Genomic DNA, 21,906 nt, shown 5'->3' with positions numbered 1-21,906 from the left:
AAACGTTTTTTTCCTGTTGAAGTGCAAACATGAAGAGCACAGAAACAGATTATTGCCATCAAAGAAGAACATAAAATGATATTTATTTTATTAAAATGTTTTCATAATGTTAAAAATGTTTTAAACTTTTTTTTCTTCACAAAGATAAAATACATGGTCATTTCCATTATTTTCTGCAGAAAAAAACATATTTCCTTTGACATTTTTTCATTTATGTTATAAATTCTGCAGAAAGAAATGTGATAAATTAAATAGCAAACATCTTAGGGCTCATTAGAGACCGAAGCTTAGAACATGACAGTTGTTGTTTCTGATGCAGGCTGCATGAAGTCCATAAATGTATTGTAGAAATCACACAGGAGGGCCACATGCTCTGGCCATTTCGCTCCTTCCCTCCTGCTGCAGGGGGCTGTGTGGTCTCCATGGTGGTGCTGGGGGTCTTTATCAGTGGTAGTAGGTCGTCAAGCATCAGCAGGAGTCAGAGCTGCATTATCTGCGAGGAGACAGCAGTCAGTCTTTACGCGGTGAGGGCAGATAATCAGCCGGCAGGCTTTAATCACCCTAAACACACAGGTCTTCTCAGAAGATGCTTGATCCTCGCCAGAAGCGTGGTGAGCGGGAGCGGGATGACTCGCTTCAACCCCTTAAGGCCAAAAAATAAATAAATAAATAAAAATTAACAGCAGGAAAATTATCTCTATTTTAAATTACAATCAAATGTTGAAAAAAGGTTTGTATCTGTGGAGAAGACTAAAACTGCAAAGGCTTTTGAGTTTTATTAAGCAAAAAACTAAAATAATTAAATGTTTGATCATCAAGACTATTTTTAAATACCATATTTCATGAATTTTTATTTAGATATTTGAAGGATTTTTTTCTTACCTCAAAGCTGCAATACATTTATTTAACTTGTTTATGAACACTGGAAGAATTTATCCTTTTCTGTAAAAATACTTCATCTGTTTTTTCCCCTATCTTTTAGAGACCTTAATTCTGGCATAAAGATAAAAACCAAACTTCAGGTTCACAGCAAAAGTAATTTAAATGTACGATCTCTGTTTAATAAAAGGGATGTGTAATATTTACGGCTGCATTTATAGAGTTTTTAAAGAGGAAACAGCTGTAATTGTGTTTTCAAACTACAATTACATTCCTTGCTTTGGCTGATAAAACCAGCAGTCCATTCGTTTCCCTCAACCAACAGTCAGGTGTGAACGAGCAGCTTCTGGGGGCAGGAATACAACGTTTACCACCCAGTATTCTCAATAAAAAGGAAATATTCATTAAAGCGTATCTGCAGTATGGGTCTTGTAGAGGCGGTGATTCCTCGTGGTAAGTGTGAGGTGAACAAAAGTTTCCTGAGATAAAGTATAAGAATCTCTCTGAACAGAAAGGCAGAGAGTGGAGATATTACAGTTTAGAGAGTCTGAACCTCCAGCCTTGGAGGTGTAAAAAAAGGACACAACAGACGTATTCACGCTCATGCTCCTCCTTCTTCTAACGGTCAAAACCTACATGAAAAAGAGAGATTTGAAGTCAGACTAACAGCTGACAGCGATAGACAAGAAAGAGGTGGGAGAGATAGCAGCAAGCTGAAAGAAGCAGCACTCTGTGGCCTGGAGCTTCCAGCAGACCAGAGTGGGACCAGGAACCAGCAGCTTTCTGTCCAACCAGCAACCTGGGGATGTAAAAAGGAGAAAAACGGACTGTGGATCCCCCTTCGGCTCCATCCAGGTTCTTCATGGCTGTGACCCAGGCTGGGCTCCCGTCCTTCAGCTCCTTCTCCAGCCTTAGTTACTCACGAGAGGAGATGAAGGTGAGCATCACGGTCACTTTGGGTGTTTCGGGCCAATCATGGGGAAAAACCTTGAAAGCAGGTTTAAACCTGTTGATCACCTGGAGCAGATCTGACACATCTGCTGTATTCTGCTGGGAATTTAATAGATTTATAATTGAAGTTTAAATTGACTTGATCCACCAACGGTGCTAAAGTCCTCCTAATACTTTAATCATGTTTTCTGAGAGGACGGTCCAGGTTTTCTGAAGGTTTTTGCTGCCTTTCTAAATTCTTTTTTAAGTTGCAAACATTTGTTCTTTGCAAAGTTCCCCGTTTTAAAACTTCAACTACATTTTTTAATGTTTACTTGTTTTTAATCCACTCATTTTTTATGGTTGGAGAGTTCTGGAGATTGTTAGAGAACAAAAGAGAATGACAGAAAAAAAGAAACACACTTTTTAAAACATTACAAAGGAAAGCCTTAATGGATGACAATTGTTTACTAAAAAACAAAATTTACAGGTTATTACTCTTTTTGATAATGATGTGTTTCTTACTAAAGCTGCAATGTTCCTTATCTGTGCCTGACATCATTAGATCTGATAGAGCTCTCCATGTGTGGAACATAAGAAAACGTTGGACATAGTCATCTGAAAGTGACTCCATGAGTCAGCAGGAAGTTGTTCAGAAGCTGCTACTCGTTTATGTGTTGAAGACATGTTCTTGTTTTTATAAGAACAACTCATTGAGAAAACACAGTTGGATGAGAATCTGTGTGAACCTGTATTTTTGTTGTTGTCAGTGGTTTCCTTTAAATAAGCTCTTTTCTTGACCAGGTGTGGAGGTCGGAGGACTCTCAAACTCTGGACTCAGCAAAACGCTCAGCTGGCAGCTCTGGTCAGGCTCAGCTCTGCCAGCAAATGACAGAGGAGCTAGCCGAGGATGATAGCCAAGCAGCCTGGGACATTGAGTTCCTACTGTCTGAATGGAACACCTCTTCGCCTGAGCTCAACCCCCCTCTGAACTCTCTGCAGCTCACACAGGCCGAAGCGAACATGGCCTTTGCAGAGATGAGCCCGTTTAAGGAGCAGGCTGGGGTGGAGAGCTTGCAGGTGAACAGCGAGGGTCTCAGGGCCGAGCTCCTGAGCTCCTCTGGACCCCCAACTGTCCATCCAGAGCTGTACCAGCATGGCTATGAGGACCAAGCAGGACAGACCACATTTCCTGTGATGCACAATGTGAATCCATTTGACTTTCCTCAAGGAGGAGGTTTGCAGAGACCCAGCAGAGAAAGCTTCAGCAAGGTCACATCATGGGACTTCAACTCATACTATTCTCAGCAGCCCGTCTCCATAGTAACCATCCCTGACAACAGATTCATCCCACCACAAGCTGTGAACCCCGACCTTCAACACTATGGCTACACCGCCCACTTTAATCCCAACGCCGCCCTTTTCCGCGACTACGCCCACAGCCAGGCCTCTCTTCATTTGCCCCATCAGCAGCAGCCTTTGCTCGTCAGACCTCCACTGCCCCCCGGGGGTATGGAGGGGAAGCGCGGCAGGCGATCCACAGGGAAAAAGAGGCCTGCCATCCACAGCTGTGATTACCCAGGCTGCACCAAAACCTACACCAAGAGCTCCCATCTGAAGGCTCACCTCCGCACACACACAGGTAACCACAGCAAGCACGCAACCCTGATTTCAGAAAGATTTCTAAGATCCTCTCAGTCCAAGCTGTCATTTGCTCCACCTTCTGCTCCACAGGGGAGAAGCCGTACCACTGTTCCTGGGAGGGCTGCAGCTGGAAGTTTGCTCGCTCGGATGAACTGACGCGTCACTTCCGCAAACACACAGGGCAAAAACCCTACGAGTGTCTGCTGTGTCAGAGGGCCTTCTCCCGCTCAGACCACCTGGCTCTGCACATGAAGAGACACACCTGAGGCTCCCATGCAACAGGACTGATCAGGACCATCACTAGCTTTTAACCCTTGTGCTATCCTAGCCACTTTAACATTGGGAGTTGGGTCATCTAGACCCACCAAACAGTGCACTGAACCTTTGTTCTTCAATGATTTGTGATCTTCACTGGTGTCCATGGATTACATGAAATCTTTCCACCTTTATCCACCTTTGTCACGGTAGGAATAACACGTCAAAGTCATCTAAGATAGCACAAGGGTTCAAAAAGATACGTTTGATATCTAATCCTTCAGAAATCAGTTCATTCCTGCTCAACAAACCCCCATTCCACTAGATAACTGAAAAGAGGCGGCAGGATCATGTTTTTCATTTGGTGTCACTCATGTGCCCACCTGGGGGACCTGCACAGGTGTAACCACCTCCCTGTTGGCATTCAGCCTGCATGCCTCACCCAAAGAAAAACACAAGGACTGTGCGCTTTATTGGCCAACAGCAAATGTGAAGTGAAGCTCGTAACGTGACAGGAATTTTTTTTTGTAGGTTCCTGAAGTATCAGAGTTCCTTTGACCATCACTGTACACACTGTGGGCAGCTCAACACTAACAGAAGATCTGTAGAAAAGGTGTCTGTTTTACAAAAGCAAGGATTATTGGCTCTCCCATCGCGTCACTGCCGACAGGATCTGATATCTTTGCGACTCTTGAGACTCAACCGGATTGTAATTTGAACGTCTATTAAAATAAACTTTTTATTTAAATCTTAATTTCATTCGTCGGCTAATTTTAACTTGAGCCAATAAATTCCTGTTTTCTTTTTTTCCATAAGCCGTTTTAAAGCTGTGATTATGCTTGAATCATTTATCTTCTTGCATATTTACAACCCCTTCGATCAGCAGCAGGTTCTTTATAATTGTACGTGGTTTTACATTTTTAAAGCTTTCAAGTCTGTCAGGTATTGTTTTCTTTGTAATAAAGATCATGCAGGAAATGCCTTTTGCAGAGTGGACTCATTCAGGTGGTGGTGGTCATTTTTAAGGCGGTCTCCTTCTTCATCCTTTGAGAACGTGCTACTTCATCATTTGTTCCCCCAAAAAAACTTCATTGTAAACATTAGGTTCAGTACATAATATTAATATACATTAATATACATTAATATAAACATATAATTAACAATAGTATGAAATATAAATGAGATAAAGGGCCAGGGGTAGAAATTAACAAATAAAACCATACGAGTATACAAAGTAAGTATTATAAAACCTTGCAGATCAAACATTTTAAATAATCTAATGTTGGGAACAAATTTTGAGATGTTATACAGATTTTTTTTTTTCAATTAAATGATTCAACATATAGTTTGACCTCCACCAGAAATGAAAAAATTCTTATCGTTGAGAAATTGTACATTTATGAATGTAAAACCTCATGAGGTGTAGGATTACCTTAATTAATGTAAACAGCATATTTCTATGTTGGTGAAAGTCAAACAATATATGTTACAATACAAGAAACAATACAAGAAAAGAAAAGGAGAGTACATTTTAAAGTGAAGAAATAACAGAAGAGTTTGACTCAGAAAAAAGAATCGAGGAAAAAAGGGGAAAAAGCCAAAGTAAATGAGTAACTGTTTCAGATGAAAGTATAAAATGTACACAGAAGATCAATATGGAATGTCTTTTCATGGTCAAATAAAATTTATAGGAATTTTTATTTTACCTTTATTGGAAAAAAGTTAAAATCATATAGATATTGTTTCCAATAATGAATGAAAAGGTTACAGTATTTTCCTGAAAAATTGCTCAAATATCTCTACTATTTCTCCTTGAACAGGATGCAAAACTGATTTTACCAACAGTGGAAGAGAAAGACTGAAATTTAAAGAAGACTAGGTCTCTAATGAAATGACATAAATATTCCAGAAAGGTTTGCACCAAAAAAATTAGTTTATTCTCCAGGAGAAATTGGGATTTTATATTTATTAAGGAATTAAGTAAATGTGCTTTTGTGTTGAAGGGTTGATTACCCAAAATTATATTATTTTGAAAGCAAAAAATCTAGGAATAGAGATTTATGCTCAAAGAGAATATCTCTGTTTGTTCCAGATGATACAACCTAATAATATAATATAATCCCGATGATGTCATGACGAAGATCATCCTCCATCATTCGTGAAGCCCTTTGATAGGACGTGAGACAAGGCCTGGTTCAAATTTCAGACATATTGTATTGACTGCACTTCAGCAACAATGATAATAATAATTAACTGAAAATCAAATAGCATTTAATAACAATGAGTGTTTGATGGTCTTCTCAATAGAACTTTTCACGCTTCCGTATTTCAAACCCGAAGTCACATCCGGTTGTTGTAGCACTAAATATTGGAAAGAAATGGCCCAATCCCCATTTTCAGAGAAGCATCATAGCCACAAGAAAAATCAGACATGGTGGCCATTTGTAAAGGTGGCTGCCATAGATGCAATTGTTACAAAAATGTTTAATGCTTCTTTGCCCCATTCTCAAAGATATGGGCTGTTCATCCATCAAATGCAGTCTCTTAACTTGCGGGGTACCTAGAGAATACTATTATTTGTGTATTTATATATTTTAAAGTCTTGGATTTTCTAGTGGGTAACGTGCTTTTTTGAAAGAGGGGAACGTATATTAATATTGTTGTTTTGGTGGAATACTCCATTGCATTCATGCTGAATTCATTTCAGTATTTTTAAATCACATTTGTATTTTCTGGTAGAGTCACATATTTTGTTTCACCCTGTGGTGTAATACAGAATGTTTGAATTCTTGAACCTTGAATCTCGCCACCCCTCTACCTGGAGGATTTTAAGTGTCACCAGTCCACATAAAAAAGCATGCACAGAATAGGTGCAAATCTTTGTTTGAAAAATCATAATTCTGCATTTAACTAACTAACCCCCAAGACTTCAACACGTGTTTTTTTTTTTTTTTTTTGGTTTCTTTCTTTCTTTTTGAGATAAATGGGATAAATGAGATAATTCTACATCTAACTCCTATGGCAGTCACTTTGCTTAGTTTAATTCAGTCTAATTTTTGTGATGAGCCGGCGTTTCAGTTTGTGTATTGTAAGTGTTCAGGTTCAACATCATTCTGTGTTGTTGTACACCTTTCGACATGTCTCTTCAGGGGTCGCCACATGGATGCCCTTCCTGACCCAAAACCCTGGATTTTATCTGGGCTGGGGAGCGGCATCGGGAGACCCAGACTTGCCCCCCACCCCCCCACCTAGTTGCTACATAGTTAGGCAATAGTGTGAAGGATCTTGCCTAAGAACCCACACTGGATGAAGCTCATTGTGCCGGTTGGGAATTGAGCTGTTTTCCCATTCACCAGTCCTACCAACACCCAGCCAAGTGAGCCATCCAGTCGCTGTTTATTCAGTCATTTTCATAAAATACAAATTAACAATTCATATTACTTTAAACTCTGGGTGAAAAACTGATGAAGAAGAGGGAATTGAGAACGATGAAAGTTTTTAGTCCTCAAACCGCCCTCATTGCTCACGCCAAGCGTGTTATGCCCATAGTGACCAGCAGATGGCAGTGCAGGCTCGTGTGATTTGATTTCCGCAAACAACGAGATAACTAACATCCAATCAAATGAAAGCTCCGTTTTGAACGAGGACTTGGAACTTCCTCTGATTGAAACTCACAACAACGCCGACCCCTCCGGCTCCGATCAGGATACACGGTTTCTCCGATAATTGTTTGTTTTGAAGCCCCGTTGTAGCCCTTTCTGTCACTTGTTTGATGGGAACTCAGGATGGAGACACAAGTGAGTCCGCTTCCGTCTGTTGAAAGCTAACGACTTGACGCTAAAAAGTGTTAGCTAGCGTTAGCTGGATGTGTTTTGGCGTTCCTGTTGTCGCTGAACCTGACACCAGTTCTGCCTTTGGTCGAGGAAGTTGACATTTTAAAGATGTAGTTCACCCTTTCTCGTTTGGTGAATCTGTTTCATGGCGTTAACACAACCAGCTAACCACTTTTTCAGTGAAATGGCAAAGTTGTTCTTGACTTTACCCAAGACAAAAAAAAGTTAGCAGGTTTTGTAAAGTTTAACATTACTCGTTTAGGACGTTTCTCAATTAATCACAGTAACCAAATAATGGAATGTATCATTTGGAACAGTTAGCATGTTTTTCCACAATAACTGTTAGCAGTTGAAGAATGAAACTAAAAAGCAAAGCTGCGATGTAATTAACCTAACGTCAAACTGCTGGAATCAATGTGTGAAAAACTTAAGCAAACATGCTTCCCGAGTCCCAGCATAACCTCCTTTGTCATTATCGTCTGTCCATTCTTGGTCTCTTTTCTGAAGATGACTCTGCCTTTCGTTTCGTCCACAGACTGGGTTGATGTGGCAAACGACCTACTCCGCCAGTGTCACCTGAGCCTGAGGCTGAGGGACATGACGGACTGTAATGCAGATGTTTTTGTGTCTCTGTACGAGAACATCCTCGGGGAGAAGGTTCCAGGTAAGAAGAAGAAGCTGAACGCTTCAAAGTCTGAACTTTTCTGTGGCGTTTGTGTTTTTCCTTGAATGCTATAAATGTATCCAGACCAGGAGTCTGCAACCTTAAACACTTCAAGAGGTCAATTTCTGGCTGACCGTAACCCAAAAAACCACTAAGTCTTACTTCACCCTATTTTTATGATCAATATAAATGAAATATTGTTTTTGGCTGACCAAGCGCATGATGGAAATGCACATGGCTGCATTGCCTCCATGTGTTTGAAGCGTGTTGTTGGTCGCACGTTTTTGTTCTCTGCAGTTGACCCATCCCCTGGGGGAGCAGTGAACTGCAGACACAGCCACGCTCAAGAATCATTTAGTGGTTTAACCCTAACTGTTATCCTAATTTCAACCTTTCCTCCGGGTCTGTGCAGCCAAGAAAAAAGCTCAGCACCAGCCCTACGTATTTTGAAAATTCAGTGCGAATACTCACTTTCAGAGTTATTTTTTTTTGTCACGAATAAAACAGAAACATCAGAATAAAAAATATTTTTTTTACTGTTTGACACAGTTTTCCATGACCTTTTAAAATAACAAACACAGTCCCACATTAGATTATTATGCTGCAGCAAATGTAGTGTAATGTCAGCAGCCATACATTTGTAAACCTAACTAATCACAACTCCGTTAACTGTAATATGTTTTTGGCCAAAGGTTCCACTCAACGTCTTTTCTTTTTCCCTAAAGTGGACAGTCCCCCTTATAATCTGAAGAGCGATTCTCATGGCATTGTGGGTACTGTAGTCAGGGAGGGATACACACTGTGCTGCAACTGCTAACCGTTGACTCATATGACTGTTTGTGTCTCTTGATGGGCCTTATAGTCAGAAAACTTGTTTTTGTTTTGTTTTTCCATTAAAATGTTTTAACTTTTCTTCAATCAGACAGCTACAGTGGGGAGTAAAAGAGCCTCATGTGGCTCCAGAGCCTCGGGTTGCAGACCCCTGATCTAGACTGTGAAGTAGCTCGTATGTTAGTTATTATACGCATGATCTACATTAGCTTTATGTTAGGTACTCCCTACGGCCTGCTGGAGCCTACGCCATCTACCCCTAGGGAAGAACAAAAGCAGTTAAATCTGTCAGGAAACACTAACGAATTGTAGTCAGCATGTTTTTAACATGAGGTCCATCGTTTTCTTTTACAGTTGATCAGTAAGCCTCACTACATTTTGCCTTTTAGCATGTTTGTGACATTTTGCTAACTGCATGCAAAAAACTATATAACTTTAAGACATGCAAAATGTATTTTATCCTACTCTTTTTTGTGAACTGTTTATTTAATCAAAACAATGTTGGTAAATGAGATTTCTAGTAATAAAAGCTGATGCTTATTAGCACTTGCTGTAGAGACAGTAGTTGGACCTGTGGACCTCCTGCTGCAGGGGGACGAAGCACATGTCCTCAGACATTGCTGCTTGAATTCCTTTGGCTGTTATCGGTCAGCAGCATATTGTTGGTTGAAGGGCAAATATCTTTGGATTTCCATGAAAAAAAAGTCATAAAATTTCTTCCCCTTTTTTTTTTAAAGTGCGTTTAAATACAAACAGCTCAGTTACAGTTGGGTGAAGAAGCTGCGATATTTTGTCTAAATATGTCTGGAATGTTTCCCCAAGACCTGACATGTCGCTCTGAGGCGTGAGCTCATGTCTGCAGTCTGAAATACGTGACATTGTTGTATCTTTGTGAGAGGTCATATTTTACTACATCTGTAGGATATTTAGTTTTCCTGCAGTTCTTGTTTTATCTGTTTTCCTCTTAGATTATATTGCAGTTCCATGCAGCCAAGAGGACGACGTCCATAATGTCCAGTCGGTGATCGATTCTCTGTCTCTGGATTATCTGCAGATCAGTCTCTCACACATCACAGGTACAACACAACTCTTTGCTACAACAAACTCTGATTAGTAGATGGGGGGGTTTTCTTGTCTTCCACTTTACTTTTACAATAAGATTGCTCATTTTCTGTATCATAAGAGAATTGAATATATTTTAGGGGAAAATATTGTCAGAGGAGACAAAGAGTCCATCCGGAACCTCCTGGAAATCTTTGATGGTCTGTTGGAATACCTCCATCAGGAGATCAATGCAGACTCACAGAATTCAGGTAAGCAAAGATTGTTTTCTTCTCTTCTTTCTTTTTCTCCTCATTTTTGATGCCATCAGTGAATGGGTGTACAGGCGTCTCAGCATTTTGTTCTTATCCAGAGGAAGCTAATAGTAGACTGACTCATTAGGCTCGTAGGAGAAGATTTTTTTTTTTTTTTACTGGGATTGCATGCATCATTATAAAACTCCCAATTAATAAAACTACACTTTGTGGGACTCGCTGGAGTTCTTGGTGTATTTTCTGACAGCTGAACAACTCGTCCTCACTTTGGTGAATAGAAGTTGTGGAGAAATCTTTGCCGCCATGTGACGTTGATGCCGAATCTTCCTGATTATCTGAACACGAATGCAGAGCTAACGAGCGCCTCCGCGTTACCTACGGGGTGTTACCCACGGGGGCGTTACCCACGGGGCGTTACCCACGGGGCGTTACCTACAGTAGCACTCACAATAGGCGTGTTTTGCATTGGTAGTTTGAATTCAATTAAAAAAAATTAAAAGGTTTTGGTCAGAAACTGATGGTGTCTTTTTTCAGCATTTATTTGTTTCAGACTATAAACATATACATGTGAAGATATACACACAAAGGCATATACACATTCAGAATTTTATTTTTTATTTTATTTATTTTATAAGCAAATGTACCAACCATTTGGATGTGATTGGGACCAGCTAAAGCTCCGGAAATAGAAATTCCAGTTTTGTGTTTTACTGCCAAAATGAATTTATGTTTGTTTTACATTTTTGATTTATTTTTTTTTAGCATATAAATCAGTAAACGCACTGCCCCTTTTTTGTGATGACAAACTGGTCTTTAGACATTTATCTGATCCATTAGGATTTTACTTTCTAAGGTGGTAGAAAAACGGTTTGCTTTTCAGTTGATCTGGTTCTGATTTCTATTTTTCCTTGTTTTGCTGTTATGCTCAGACGAACTGAAGGACGTTCTCGAGGAGGACGAGCACAGTGCAAACACAGAACGGGGGAGTCCTTGTGCCGCAGAGAAGGAGACGCAGCCGGAGGGAGTGTCCCGGTCGTCCAGTGTAGAGTGAGTCCCACCACAAAAGAACAGGAAACAAAACATTTATGCTTTCATTTGTGAAGGATTGTCGGCGCCAGCTCTACTTTGTTTTACACCAAATTTAGTAAAGTCAACAGGATAAGATGTTAACTTTGCCCAACCTTTAAATTTGTAACCTTAAAATCTCCCACTCCTTTACAGATCAATAATGGACTCTCCCCCGTAAATGTATCTTCATTTCAGCCGCAAAAACCCTCCGTTATGAGAGGGGAAACAGAATAGTAATTGCAGAACTGCTGTATGTCTTCCATCATATCACTCGGCTGAAGTGCTCATATATTTACACTCCTATTGAACGGAGTAATGATTTGGCAGCAGAGTCCACTTTAAAGGTTAATGCAGTTTATTTGGAACATTCTAGAATCTGATTTGACCAGTTTAGGATTCAGCTTCACTGTTATTTATTTATTTATTTATTTATTAGTTATTCGTTTAATCTGGGAACAAATGCAGCAGTCCACGGTGGGTCACATCGTTCTCTTGTGTTTAGATCTGCTGTTCAGTCCAGTAAACCATCCCTCCATTCCTGGTCTGCTGACGAAGTGGAATCAGCCAGTGAGCTCATGGGGCTGGGAGTCTCGGCGCGCACCTTTACTGGCAAACAAGGTAAAAACTAAATGCTGTTGTCATTGTGCGCCGCCACGGTGGGCCCCTTTGGAGTTTTTGTTCTCCTTCTGTGCTCGTAGTCAGTTCTCTAATCTGAAACTTTGGTTAGAGCTGCAGCTGAGGGAGAATTATGTCCGGCTTTGCAAACCTTTGAGGGCTTATTATGTCACTGCGTGGTTACGTTTACAAGGCTTTGAAATATTAAATTCTTCCTTTACATAAGACGGTACCAATACATGGAATTACAAGTTTTATTCTTATTTTCAGTATTTCTGAAAATACCTTTAAGCAGCCAAAGTTATCTTTAGAAGGAGGGTAAATAATCCATCAATGTTGAACATTAGATTAAATTCATCTGTGATTTTGTGGATCTGAATGGAAGTGAGTAGGCAGTTACTGATGCATTTTTCTCCGTCAAACCTCAGGCACCGTTTCTCCTTCAGCGCCGGGAGACACTCAGCAACATCCAGAGTCTGAACTGCCCTCAGCTGTTGCTCTGCAGCCACCAATCCTGAGCGACACGCCGCACACTCGTGGTTCCAGCTCCCGGTCGCAGAGTCACCCGCCTGCAGCTGCCGGCATCAGCCAGCAGCAGCAGCAGCAGCAGCAGCAGCAGCAGCAGCAGCAGCAGCAGCAGCAGCAGCAGGAGCAGCAGCAGCAGCAGCAGGAGCAGCAGCAGCAGCAGCAGCAGGAGGAGGACAGTACTGCTGCCGCCCAAACTCAGGTACCCACACAACACGCCATGAGGAGTAAACCTCACTGAATGTGACACTTTTCACATCCATGTTTGAACATCTGCTGACTACATTTGTGATTCATTTCCAATTAAAAGTCCCAAAGAGAGCCACTGCTTCCATTGGACGACTTCTATTGTTGGTGGTATCATGTGACTTTCTTTCAGTCTTGAAGCATCTTGCTGACTCATCATCGCTGTGCTGGGAAGTGCTTTGCTTACACAAGAGTTTCTTTTGGATGAGCTACAGAGATGAGTCTTCATGAAGTCTTTCATAAAGCTCTGTAGGCATTAAAAACCAGCAGATTTGATTCTACTTTCAAGAAGTATTTGGCTGGAATTATGAGTGAAGAACAACCAAACCTGAGCTCTTTTCTATTCCCAAACTAAAGGATGGTTGTTTTACACCAAATGGTTTTAACTCGTTCCTTTATTGTGTCTTTACTGTATTATGACAGGACACTTGTTTTCATTGTGAGTCAAATTTAACCACAGCTCTGCTACAAAGCTGGCAAATATTTAGAGCTTGAATGTGACCTCCAAAAAATTGATTTAATGGGTCTATACCATGCTATTCTTGACCCTTATGGGATATATATTACCTTTGGAACACTAAAGAACAGACTTTTATTAAATATTAGTTCGTTTCCTGAGCTCTCTCTGAGGCTCCGCCTTTCCCTCCATGTGGGTGCCGCCCGATTTCATGACATCAAACTAGAGGCGGCCCCGGCAGTGTATCAGCGTCTCGCCCACGAAAACAAACAACGTGCGTGTGTGCGTGCTAGCCGAGGGGCGGGGCTGGCTGCTTGTGATGTCACAATGTGAGAACCCTCTCATTTTTGTGGATTGGGAGGGGCTGCTGCTCAGAGTGCAGGTTTTAGAGGAATAGAAATGTGTGAATGGATCAAAATACTGCTTTTGAGGCTGTTGTTTTTTGTGAGGAATTAACATTATGATACACCTAAAAGCTCAAAAATGAGATTTTGCATGGCATACACCCTTTAAAGATCCATTCTGAAACACAAACTTTGAGAAGATTCTGGTCAGTTCCTGCTCCTGTTTCCACCAGTAAAGAAACTGCTAGATAAGAATAAAGTTACTAAGTTAACTTTTTTATTAGCATTTGACTGGGTTTAAGGAAAAACCCCGCTGTAACCCAGTGGTATAAAAAAAATTTCAAAATCCTATTAATGGAAAGAATGAGTGCACTGTAGAGGGATAAAGAGGACATTTTTATGGAGCTATTGCAGCCTCTGTGGAAACTCTTAGCCAGTGATCTGGCTGTTATTATTCAAAGGCGTGCCTCTCATCTGGCTGTATTATCAGTGATTGTACTTTTATTTGTTCTAGCCTTGATGGCTAAGTGGCAGTGAGTAGCTTTCTTCCCCTGTCTGTCTCCAGACCTCTAAGGTGGTTCCAGCGCCGCTCACCAACGGAGCACATTCTCCTGCTGTCTGTCTCTCTCCAGGTGAGTCAGGATGTCCACAGGTTAACCTTTTAAATTCAGGTGAGCTACAACATCACAGGCTTAAAGAAGCTAGCACTAATGGAAACTAGTTCATAGGAGAAGCTCAATGTTGTTTTTGTCATTCATCATCAACATCTTGGCCTCCTTGTGATGTTCATTTCCAGCTGCCAGTGAGCAGTCTTCCTCCGGCCAGCACAGAAGCCGAGCAGCAGAGCAGCAAACCCTGCAGGTATGTCGGCGGCAGGGCGCAGCTTTTTCTAGCCCGACGGCAGGTCGTTGGTGCGTGTGGAGCGTGTGGAATGCTGTTGTTCAGGTTTTCTGTCAGTCCTCTAAGACGGCATGTACGGTGGCCCTGAAGTGCATGTCACTCAACGCAACAACATTTTAAAGATCGGCCATTAAAAAAGAACAACACACATTAAAAAAAAGTGTAAAAAAAAACGCTTCGGAAAGCAAAAGGAAATGTTTGAACAACAAAACACAATGGGAAATCGGAAAAGGTAGGTGCTATGGGACATCACTGATTGGATGAAGATATCCAGTGTTGCTTCCTTCCAAATAACTTTTGGTTGAAATGATGGACAAACGTGATCCTCCAGTCAGTGGCGTGGCATGACGAAGGTCAGGTTTAGGTCTGTGCATCTCCTCTGGCCCACAGAACTCACTTTAACAAAAACTGTTTTCTTCCAAACCCCAGCCAGCTAATGGAGGCCAGAGAAAGGTGCTTTTTCGGACACAGCCAGATGTGCTCTTCCTCACCCTGCAGGATGAGATGACAGCCGCCACCCCGTCTCCTCCAGACACTGATGAAGAAGGAGATCCCAGCTGCAGGCTCAGGGAGAAGAGTCACAGGTGCAGAAAAAGCCCCGCTTGAATTTAAAGTCTCAATACTTGTAGGAATCAACCGATTGGCCAGGCCAGTAATCGGGCTGGTATTTGTTATCTCGTTGTGTGTCCGGATCGGCGTTTTTTTAATCTGACAGGGCGATATTGAGGTGGTTATTTTGGCTCAGGTGCCGCCGTGCTGCGGGATCTGAACGCGTTCAGTCCTCTGCATGTCACACTAACAGCAGGGAGGGCCGTCGCTCTTAAATGAATGATCCTCCTCCCTGCTCTGCGGTTCCGCGAGCGGCCCTCCCTCCTGAGCTTCACGGGACTTGCAAACATGCAGGAAAGCTTCTTTGTGCTCCGTCCTCAGCAGTTTGGAGGAAGAGCATCTTCGGTGCAGTTTTTGCAAGAAAGCTGCTTTTTTAAGACGCAGAGCAACTTGGTAGTCTCTGCTGCTTAACCCCTTAAACTGCCTGCTCAACTAAAAGGTAGAAAACAGATTATGAAAACATTTTACTCCCCTAAGGCAATAAGAAGCAGAAAAACATGTATTCATTAATTTTCTTGACATTTTGTCTCGGTTGCATAGTGAACAGGAAAACTAGCACCTCTGATGATTTAACAGTCACATGTTCCTCAAACTGTTTTAAACTTTGCTTTATTTACTTTAAGGATTTTTTTTTATATCTATTTACAATTTTATTTGACCCTAAAACACTTGCTGCAGTGCAAAAGGAAGTTTTTGTTTTAACTTTAACAATGATAAATTATTTAGTTTATGTTGAAGTTTTATTTTAATTACTATGAAAGCTTACAGGGAGCGGTTTATTTAACAAAAAAGATGCTACTCTGTATATATAAATATAAAATATTAAAATATAAACAAAGTTTTTGTTTATATTGTTAATGTTTGTATATGTTCACTTTTAATGCAACTGAATAACGTCTCCGTATATCAGTTACTGACCCTATTGGCCACTAATGATCTGTATTCGATCTTTGATCTCTTTTAGAAACTCCAGGAGGACTCGGGACGGTTTAGACGAGCCTCTGTCCTCCCGCCGACAGAGGAACAAGCAAGCAGAGCAAGAGCTGCACCACATTTCTGAGAAACTCTCCCATCGGCTGGAGGAACTCGATGAAGTTTGTCTGCTTTTGTTTGCATGAATTCTTTCCTCTTTACGGAGTTTCTTTATACAGCCTCAGCACAGTTCTTGAGTGTTATCTTCCCCCTGCAGATGCTTAAGCGGGTTTTAGGTGAAAGTGGGGAGTCCGGTGAGGTCCGAGAGGAGGACCAGCAGGAGCCACGGCGGACCCACAGACCACACTCTGGTCCGTCTGCACTGGAAGGAAAACATGGCAGACACAGAAGCTGGAAAGGTCTCCTCACAAACGTCCTTTTCTTTGTTTTTAGGAGCACATGGAGAAGAATCTCCCTCACACACTCCCTCCTCCTCCTGCTCCTCTCCCCTTGGAGATCAGAGCTTCCTGCAAGGACGGTTGGAGGACGCCATCGCAGACGCCTTGAGCTTGGAGGACGACAGTCGGACGAACGCAGTGACGCCAAACCGCTCAAGTAGAGGAAAACGGCGCTCGTCTCAGTTTAGTGAGGTATTAGTCTAACGTTTCTCTGCTTTAGCAAATGATCAACGGAGGAACCTGTTACTTATTTACATAAGTTCCATTACATATTTAATGTGGAAGTTGTCACAACACGCAGTCGTTTTTAGGAGAAACGTCTATTTTTCTGATCGTCATCAGCCGTTAAACCTTATTTTGAAGCTTTTTTCACTTGTTACATGTCACATTCCACTAAAAAAAAACAAATTTAGGATCACAGTCATTTCAGGCGGATTCTTTTCTGTCATTTTTTTTGGTCTGTTTTTGATGGTGATTTTTATATTTTGAATGAGGAACATCCCAGTTTTTGCTGCTTCATGCTTTGTGTCCTTTCACTCCCACTCGTCCTTCAGTATCTGGACAGTAAAGCCTACGAGGACGAGCTGAGAAGATATGAAGCAAACCAGCGAGCAGAGCTCCAGGAGGCTCGTCTCAAAGCCCAGAAAGCTGTGAGTTACAGTAGTGTCTGCTGTTCTGTGAGGTTAGAGCACACACGGCTGTTTTGGGGGGGTCAAACTTGCCAACATCCGGATTACACACTTTCTGTAAATATGGTGACTGAACATGGAAGCTGCCGCTGGTCATTTTCAGCTCCTGGTTCTGTTCGGATCGGCACCGCAGGCAAACTTAATTGTGTTCTGGTATTCTCTGATGGCGTCTCTGCCTCTAATGTAAGTCATGGAGGCCACAGGCGTTGGTAGTAACCTGTAGGAGTTCAGCAGCTTCTTCTTTTTAAGGCTCCTTCCCTCAGCTGACCTTTACTGTTGGTCTGCAGGCAGACTTTATTTCAACAGATTTATTATCCTCTATGCTGATTGGTTGCAGGGCATCTTTGTTTCAGAGCAAAACAAAGATCCTAAAGGAGATAATTTATTTAAAAATAAAGCCAAGCATGTGTTTAAAGAACAGCTACTGGCTGTTCCCTTTTGCTGGATGTCGGTCCCCGGATGCTCAGATATTACATCACTTCGTCTTGTCGTTGACATTGCAACAGTGAAGTAACTTCAATTGAATTCCCCGCAGTAGACGCATTTTGGCCGATCAGGTAGCCGTCACGGACGGGGTAGTGAAATCAGTGCTGCACCTTTCCAGAACCAGGAGCTGCTCCTCCACAGCGTGCTATATGACTGCCACCAAGTGGCATTTAGAAACTATGAAGTTATTTTTAGGCCCCTCATTCTAGTCCACGGGTGGGCAAAATACGACCCAGGGGCCTCATGCGCCTCGTTAAACAATTTAATCTGGCCCGCCAAAGTACACTAAATGATACTGATGATCCTAATCACTGTTTTTCCCGCTTGTATGTTGTTCAGGTGCCGAAAATTATTCAGCATTCATGTGGTGTTGGAAGATTTGTTGTTTTTCTGACGTTCAGGTGTGTTTACCGGGTCGGAAAGGCATTTTTCCAATCATTCCAACAGCACTTGAACGCAGCATTTATGTAAGCTGACGTTTTTTCCTCAGGGCCATCGATCCATTGGTGCAATTCCCTCTAAAATGAGAATTAAAGTCACCGTTTTGAAATTAAAACAGACAAAATGCTGTGTTTTAAATATATATACACACATTTTTAATTAAAGTTAAAGCATTTTTCTGTTCAAATTCCATATTATTTCTTCCTTCCATGAGGCGGATTTCCAACCCACACCACATATCTGCTCATGGTCCGGCCCATCTGCCAAATTTTTGAATCCCTTGTGGCCCACGAGTGCAAATGTTTGCCCACCCCTGTTCTAGGCGGTTTTTATTGTATTGTAGATCTGAGTTTTTCAGAACCAGTAAGGACTGAGGCGGTGTTTTCATTTAATCTTGCTAGTGTGAAATGCAGTTTGAAGTTACTCTTTAAAGCATTTGCAGGACTGATTGCTTTTGATTTAATTGGGTGACCGTAACGTGATATTTCCTTTTGTCAAATCCTAATATTCACATCAGACTGCTCAAAAGGCTGTTCTGTGAACTTGTGATAGTGAGGATGTCTGTGTCGAACGCATGTGTAGGAGCGAGAATACAGAGAGGCCATTCTCGGCTGTGACTCTGCAGAGGCCAGACTGTCGCCGCCCAGAACCAAAGCTCAGCACCGAACGCAAGCGAACACGTCTGTGATGAGAAAACCGAGACGACCGGAGCCCCGGAGGAAAGCTCCTCAGAGTACGTTCACGTGGTCGATGCTCGGCGGCAGCAACACTCTCGTTTTCATGCAGCACGTTAAACAATTTATTTTTTTTTACTCTGTCCAGTGAAAATCAAAGAGAACGACCTTCTTCCTCTGTTACGGGACGAGCTGCCTCACCTCCACGTCTCTCCTCATGCCCTGGCTGGCATGTGGGAGCAGCAGATGCAGCAGGCGGACAGACTCCGCGCCGCCTCATCTTCCAACAGCCACCGCCGCAGTAAAGTTTCCCGCCAGGTACGAAGAGCGCAGTAACACGGAGGCGCCGCACACACAGCTGATGCTCTGCTTCATAATGTCCCGTTTTGACCCGCAGCTGGAGGAGGCTCAGAAGAAGCACGACCTGCTGCTGGAGCTCGTCCGCAAAGACCAGGAGCACAGCAAACGGCTGGTAATGGTCCGCCTGCAGATGCTGCTGCTGCTGTTAGTGACCGCTCACAAGAACTCACGTTGTGTCCTCTAGGGAGACTTTAAGGATCGCATCATGCAGCAGAGGTCTGCCCAGAACCGGCTGAGGGAGCAGAAGCAGCAGGTAGCCCGCAGCAAAAAGTACCACAACGACTTCCACGTCCAGCACCGCGCCCGGCTGATGAGGGCTCGCACTAAGGAGGAGAGGGTGAGGAGGCCGCGGACGCCGCCTCTGACTCTCCACTCGTGAGGCTGGGGCTCACAGTGTTTATGTTTATTTGAATACACAGATTTTTCGGCAGCTATTTCAGGAGGGTTTGGAGCTGCAGAAGGCACGCCTCAGAGACCAGAGGGTGCACGCCCGAGAGCAGTGGGCGGAGCGCCAGAGGCGACACCAGGACCAGATTGAGTCCATGGAGAACTACTACAAAGACCAGGTGAGGCGCGGCCTCCCTCAGCACCGGAAATGCCAGCCGCTGCCCGATTAAAACGACTCCCATCTGTCTCCGTCAGTTTTCACTGCTGGCTGAAAAACTTGCACAGGAGCGAGAAGACGTCCAGGTTAGGAAAAAGGCTCAAGAGAAGGTAAATCAAATGAAAACAACTGACATTTATTTTTTAAGCTGCACCTTTTGTTTTTCAATCAAATATTAACGTTATTTTATTTTCATGTTCTGTCTTGAATAATCCTGTGCACCAGTGGTCCCCAAGCTTTTGCAGGCCACGGACCGCTTTAACGTAGCGGTCCAAATGGGGCCGAAGTTTGCATTTAATGTTTTTAAGCCTCTGGTTTCTGGAAAAAAAAAAAAAAAAAACATTTTTCAAACAAAAATTAGGCCAAAAAGAAAAATCGTAAAAACAGTCCTTTCTGATTTGTAAATGATTCAATAAAATCAAAATTACAGGGTTTTTTTTGAGAATTATGTTTTGTTTTTACATAAATCCTGATTCACGGTGAATTATTTTAGCACCGGAACATTTTCTGTGCTAAAGTTTCTCAACAGAACCCCCTCTGTAGGAAAATTCATGTCCTTTTCACACGTCTACAGGAACCAATTTTAGCTGCGTTGTACTTTTAATGCGTGACGGAAAAGTAAAGCCCAGTAAAATGACACAACCATCATAAAGCTGGTATTTTTTCTAAATGTTAATTTTTCTAAAATGTTAATTCTTTTAAAGTTCTGCATATGGTGCGTGATTGGAACTATAATAAACACATTAAACACATTTATCTTTGCGTGCGGTTAACTGCTACACTGCGCCCCCTGCTGGTTCATCACCGCAGTGATCAACCCCCCCCCCCCCCCGTCAAAGCAATACTCTGATGTCGAAGACTCTTCAGTTTTTTCTCCCCTCAGAAACTTTCCAAATACGTTTGATTGTTTGGGTTTTATTAGCTTTTTAGCTTTATGCTACTAACAGCGGTCTGAGCAGCTGCTTAAAGTTACGTAACGCGTCAAGACAGACGGATGTGGTGAACAGAACCATGTCGTTTTCCAAAATAAAACGTCCTTCAGTATCAGAAAATAGAAATAAATGAACTTAGTGGGTCTATGCATTTTTCTTCTCTGTCTGTGGACCGGTGTTTGGGCCCACTGCTTCACAGTAAAGATATTAAATTTACAAAGTAGTTTATCAAAACTAGTTTAAAGGTTCTACAAATGAAGCCTTTCCGTTGTTGTTTTTGTACCCCAGGCTCTGCTAAAGATGAAGAGAGAGTTGCGCTCTCGTATGGAGCGTGAGATCGGCGAACTGCAGAAGATCATCATCCAGAACGACAACGATGACTGGGTCCAGGACCTGGAGGTCCAGAGGCTGCGCAACAGAGTCCACATGGCCTCCTTTCAGCACAACACTAGCTATTTGCACTGACGGGACGCGTTTTGTCCAAACGGAAAGCAGCAGTTCAGGCCAAGAAAAAAGTACCAGAACCCGATGCTCGGTCTCCAGAGACTGGATTAATGATCAGGATGTGTGTAGGTTCAGAACAGACTGGAAAAAAACAATAATGTAGCTGTTAGTGAACTGTTCTCCTTACCTCAGCTCCTAAATCACCTCAGAACAAACTCCCAGCCTCCCCGGGTTCAGGAACCTGTAAAACGAGTGTGTTCTAATCTCACTGTGCTGTCTTTGTGCACTTTTTTACTGTTGTTGTTGTAATCGTTTGCCAAAGAGGGACTCAAAAAGTGCTGATTTAGCAAAGTAAAAGTATGAAATGTCACACTGACGAGACTTAACCTTTTAACCAAGGAAATGAATTATTTATTTAACTTTATTTTTAACTTGAATTTTATCAAAGGCTACGATAATCATTCTGTCTTCATTCCTGCTCATCTGTGATTGTTTTTTTGTTTTTTTTATTCCAGACAAATCCTTAAAATGGTTTTGACCAAGAGTTTAACGGCTAACACTATCTTCCTGACACTGTGTGCCCTGTCACAACCCAATAAACAGGTGGGATCTGTCCTGGCATGGTTTCTGTACTGGATGATTTACAACATTGATGCTACACTTTGAAATGTACAGAGAGGCAGCGTTTTACAAAACCAGCCGGGATGGTGAGACTGCAGAAAAGAGAAACACGTCTGTAGAAATTCAACATCCGAGTTCCAAACTGTGTCTCCACATTATTAAACCCTCC

At 42.2% G+C, this 21,906-nt stretch overlaps 2 protein-coding genes and 1 long non-coding RNA gene across 6 annotated transcripts; 2 read left to right on the top strand and 1 right to left on the bottom strand.

The window, feature by feature from the left end:
- Positions 1 to 354: 354 nt before the first annotated feature.
- LOC144982049 (uncharacterized) lies at positions 355 to 8,139 on the bottom strand. The gene is made up of 3 exons (XR_013647290.1): positions 8,003 to 8,139; positions 561 to 643; positions 355 to 493 (listed from the first exon to the last, which is right to left on the bottom strand). It is a non-coding gene; the product is annotated as an uncharacterized LOC144982049 (long non-coding RNA).
- klf1 (Kruppel like factor 1 (erythroid)) lies at positions 1,533 to 4,686 on the top strand. Its single transcript, XM_004066207.5, has 3 exons — positions 1,533 to 1,816; positions 2,614 to 3,451; positions 3,544 to 4,686. The coding sequence occupies exons 1-3, from the start codon at positions 1,742 to 1,744 to the stop codon at positions 3,717 to 3,719; spliced, it is 1,089 nt and encodes a 362-aa protein (XP_004066255.3). The 5' UTR covers positions 1,533 to 1,741; the 3' UTR covers positions 3,720 to 4,686.
- Positions 7,234 to 21,735, top strand: LOC101159246 (centrosomal protein of 95 kDa). Of its 4 annotated transcripts, none has more exons than XM_078929442.1 (22): positions 7,234 to 7,505; positions 8,077 to 8,205; positions 10,005 to 10,112; positions 10,239 to 10,349; positions 11,282 to 11,399; positions 11,923 to 12,038; positions 12,464 to 12,642; positions 12,706 to 12,762; positions 14,173 to 14,239; positions 14,404 to 14,468; positions 14,937 to 15,091; positions 16,081 to 16,210; positions 16,306 to 16,399; positions 16,482 to 16,678; positions 17,041 to 17,136; positions 18,685 to 18,835; positions 18,925 to 19,094; positions 19,174 to 19,248; positions 19,321 to 19,473; positions 19,556 to 19,702; positions 19,779 to 19,850; positions 20,961 to 21,735. In XM_078929442.1, exons 1-22 carry the CDS (start codon positions 7,481 to 7,483, stop codon positions 21,135 to 21,137), a joined length of 2,592 nt encoding a protein of 863 aa, XP_078785568.1. In that variant the 5' UTR covers positions 7,234 to 7,480; the 3' UTR covers positions 21,138 to 21,735. The 4 variants fall into 4 exon arrangements, with proteins under 4 accessions (XP_078785568.1, XP_078785544.1, XP_011478202.2 ...); XM_078929418.1 differs by having other exon boundaries at positions 12,464 to 12,699; positions 12,733 to 12,762; XM_011479900.4 differs by having other exon boundaries at positions 12,464 to 12,762.
- Positions 21,736 to 21,906: the final 171 nt, after the last annotated feature.

The sequence above is a fragment of the Oryzias latipes genome, chromosome 1, assembly GCF_053564925.1.
Source record: "Oryzias latipes strain Hd-rR chromosome 1, Olatipes_Hd-rR_3.1".
NCBI classification, from domain to species: Eukaryota; Metazoa; Chordata; class Actinopteri; order Beloniformes; family Adrianichthyidae; genus Oryzias; species Oryzias latipes.
Note: the sequence above shows the minus strand (reverse complement) of the source record. Positions and strands in the feature narration are given on the sequence as shown.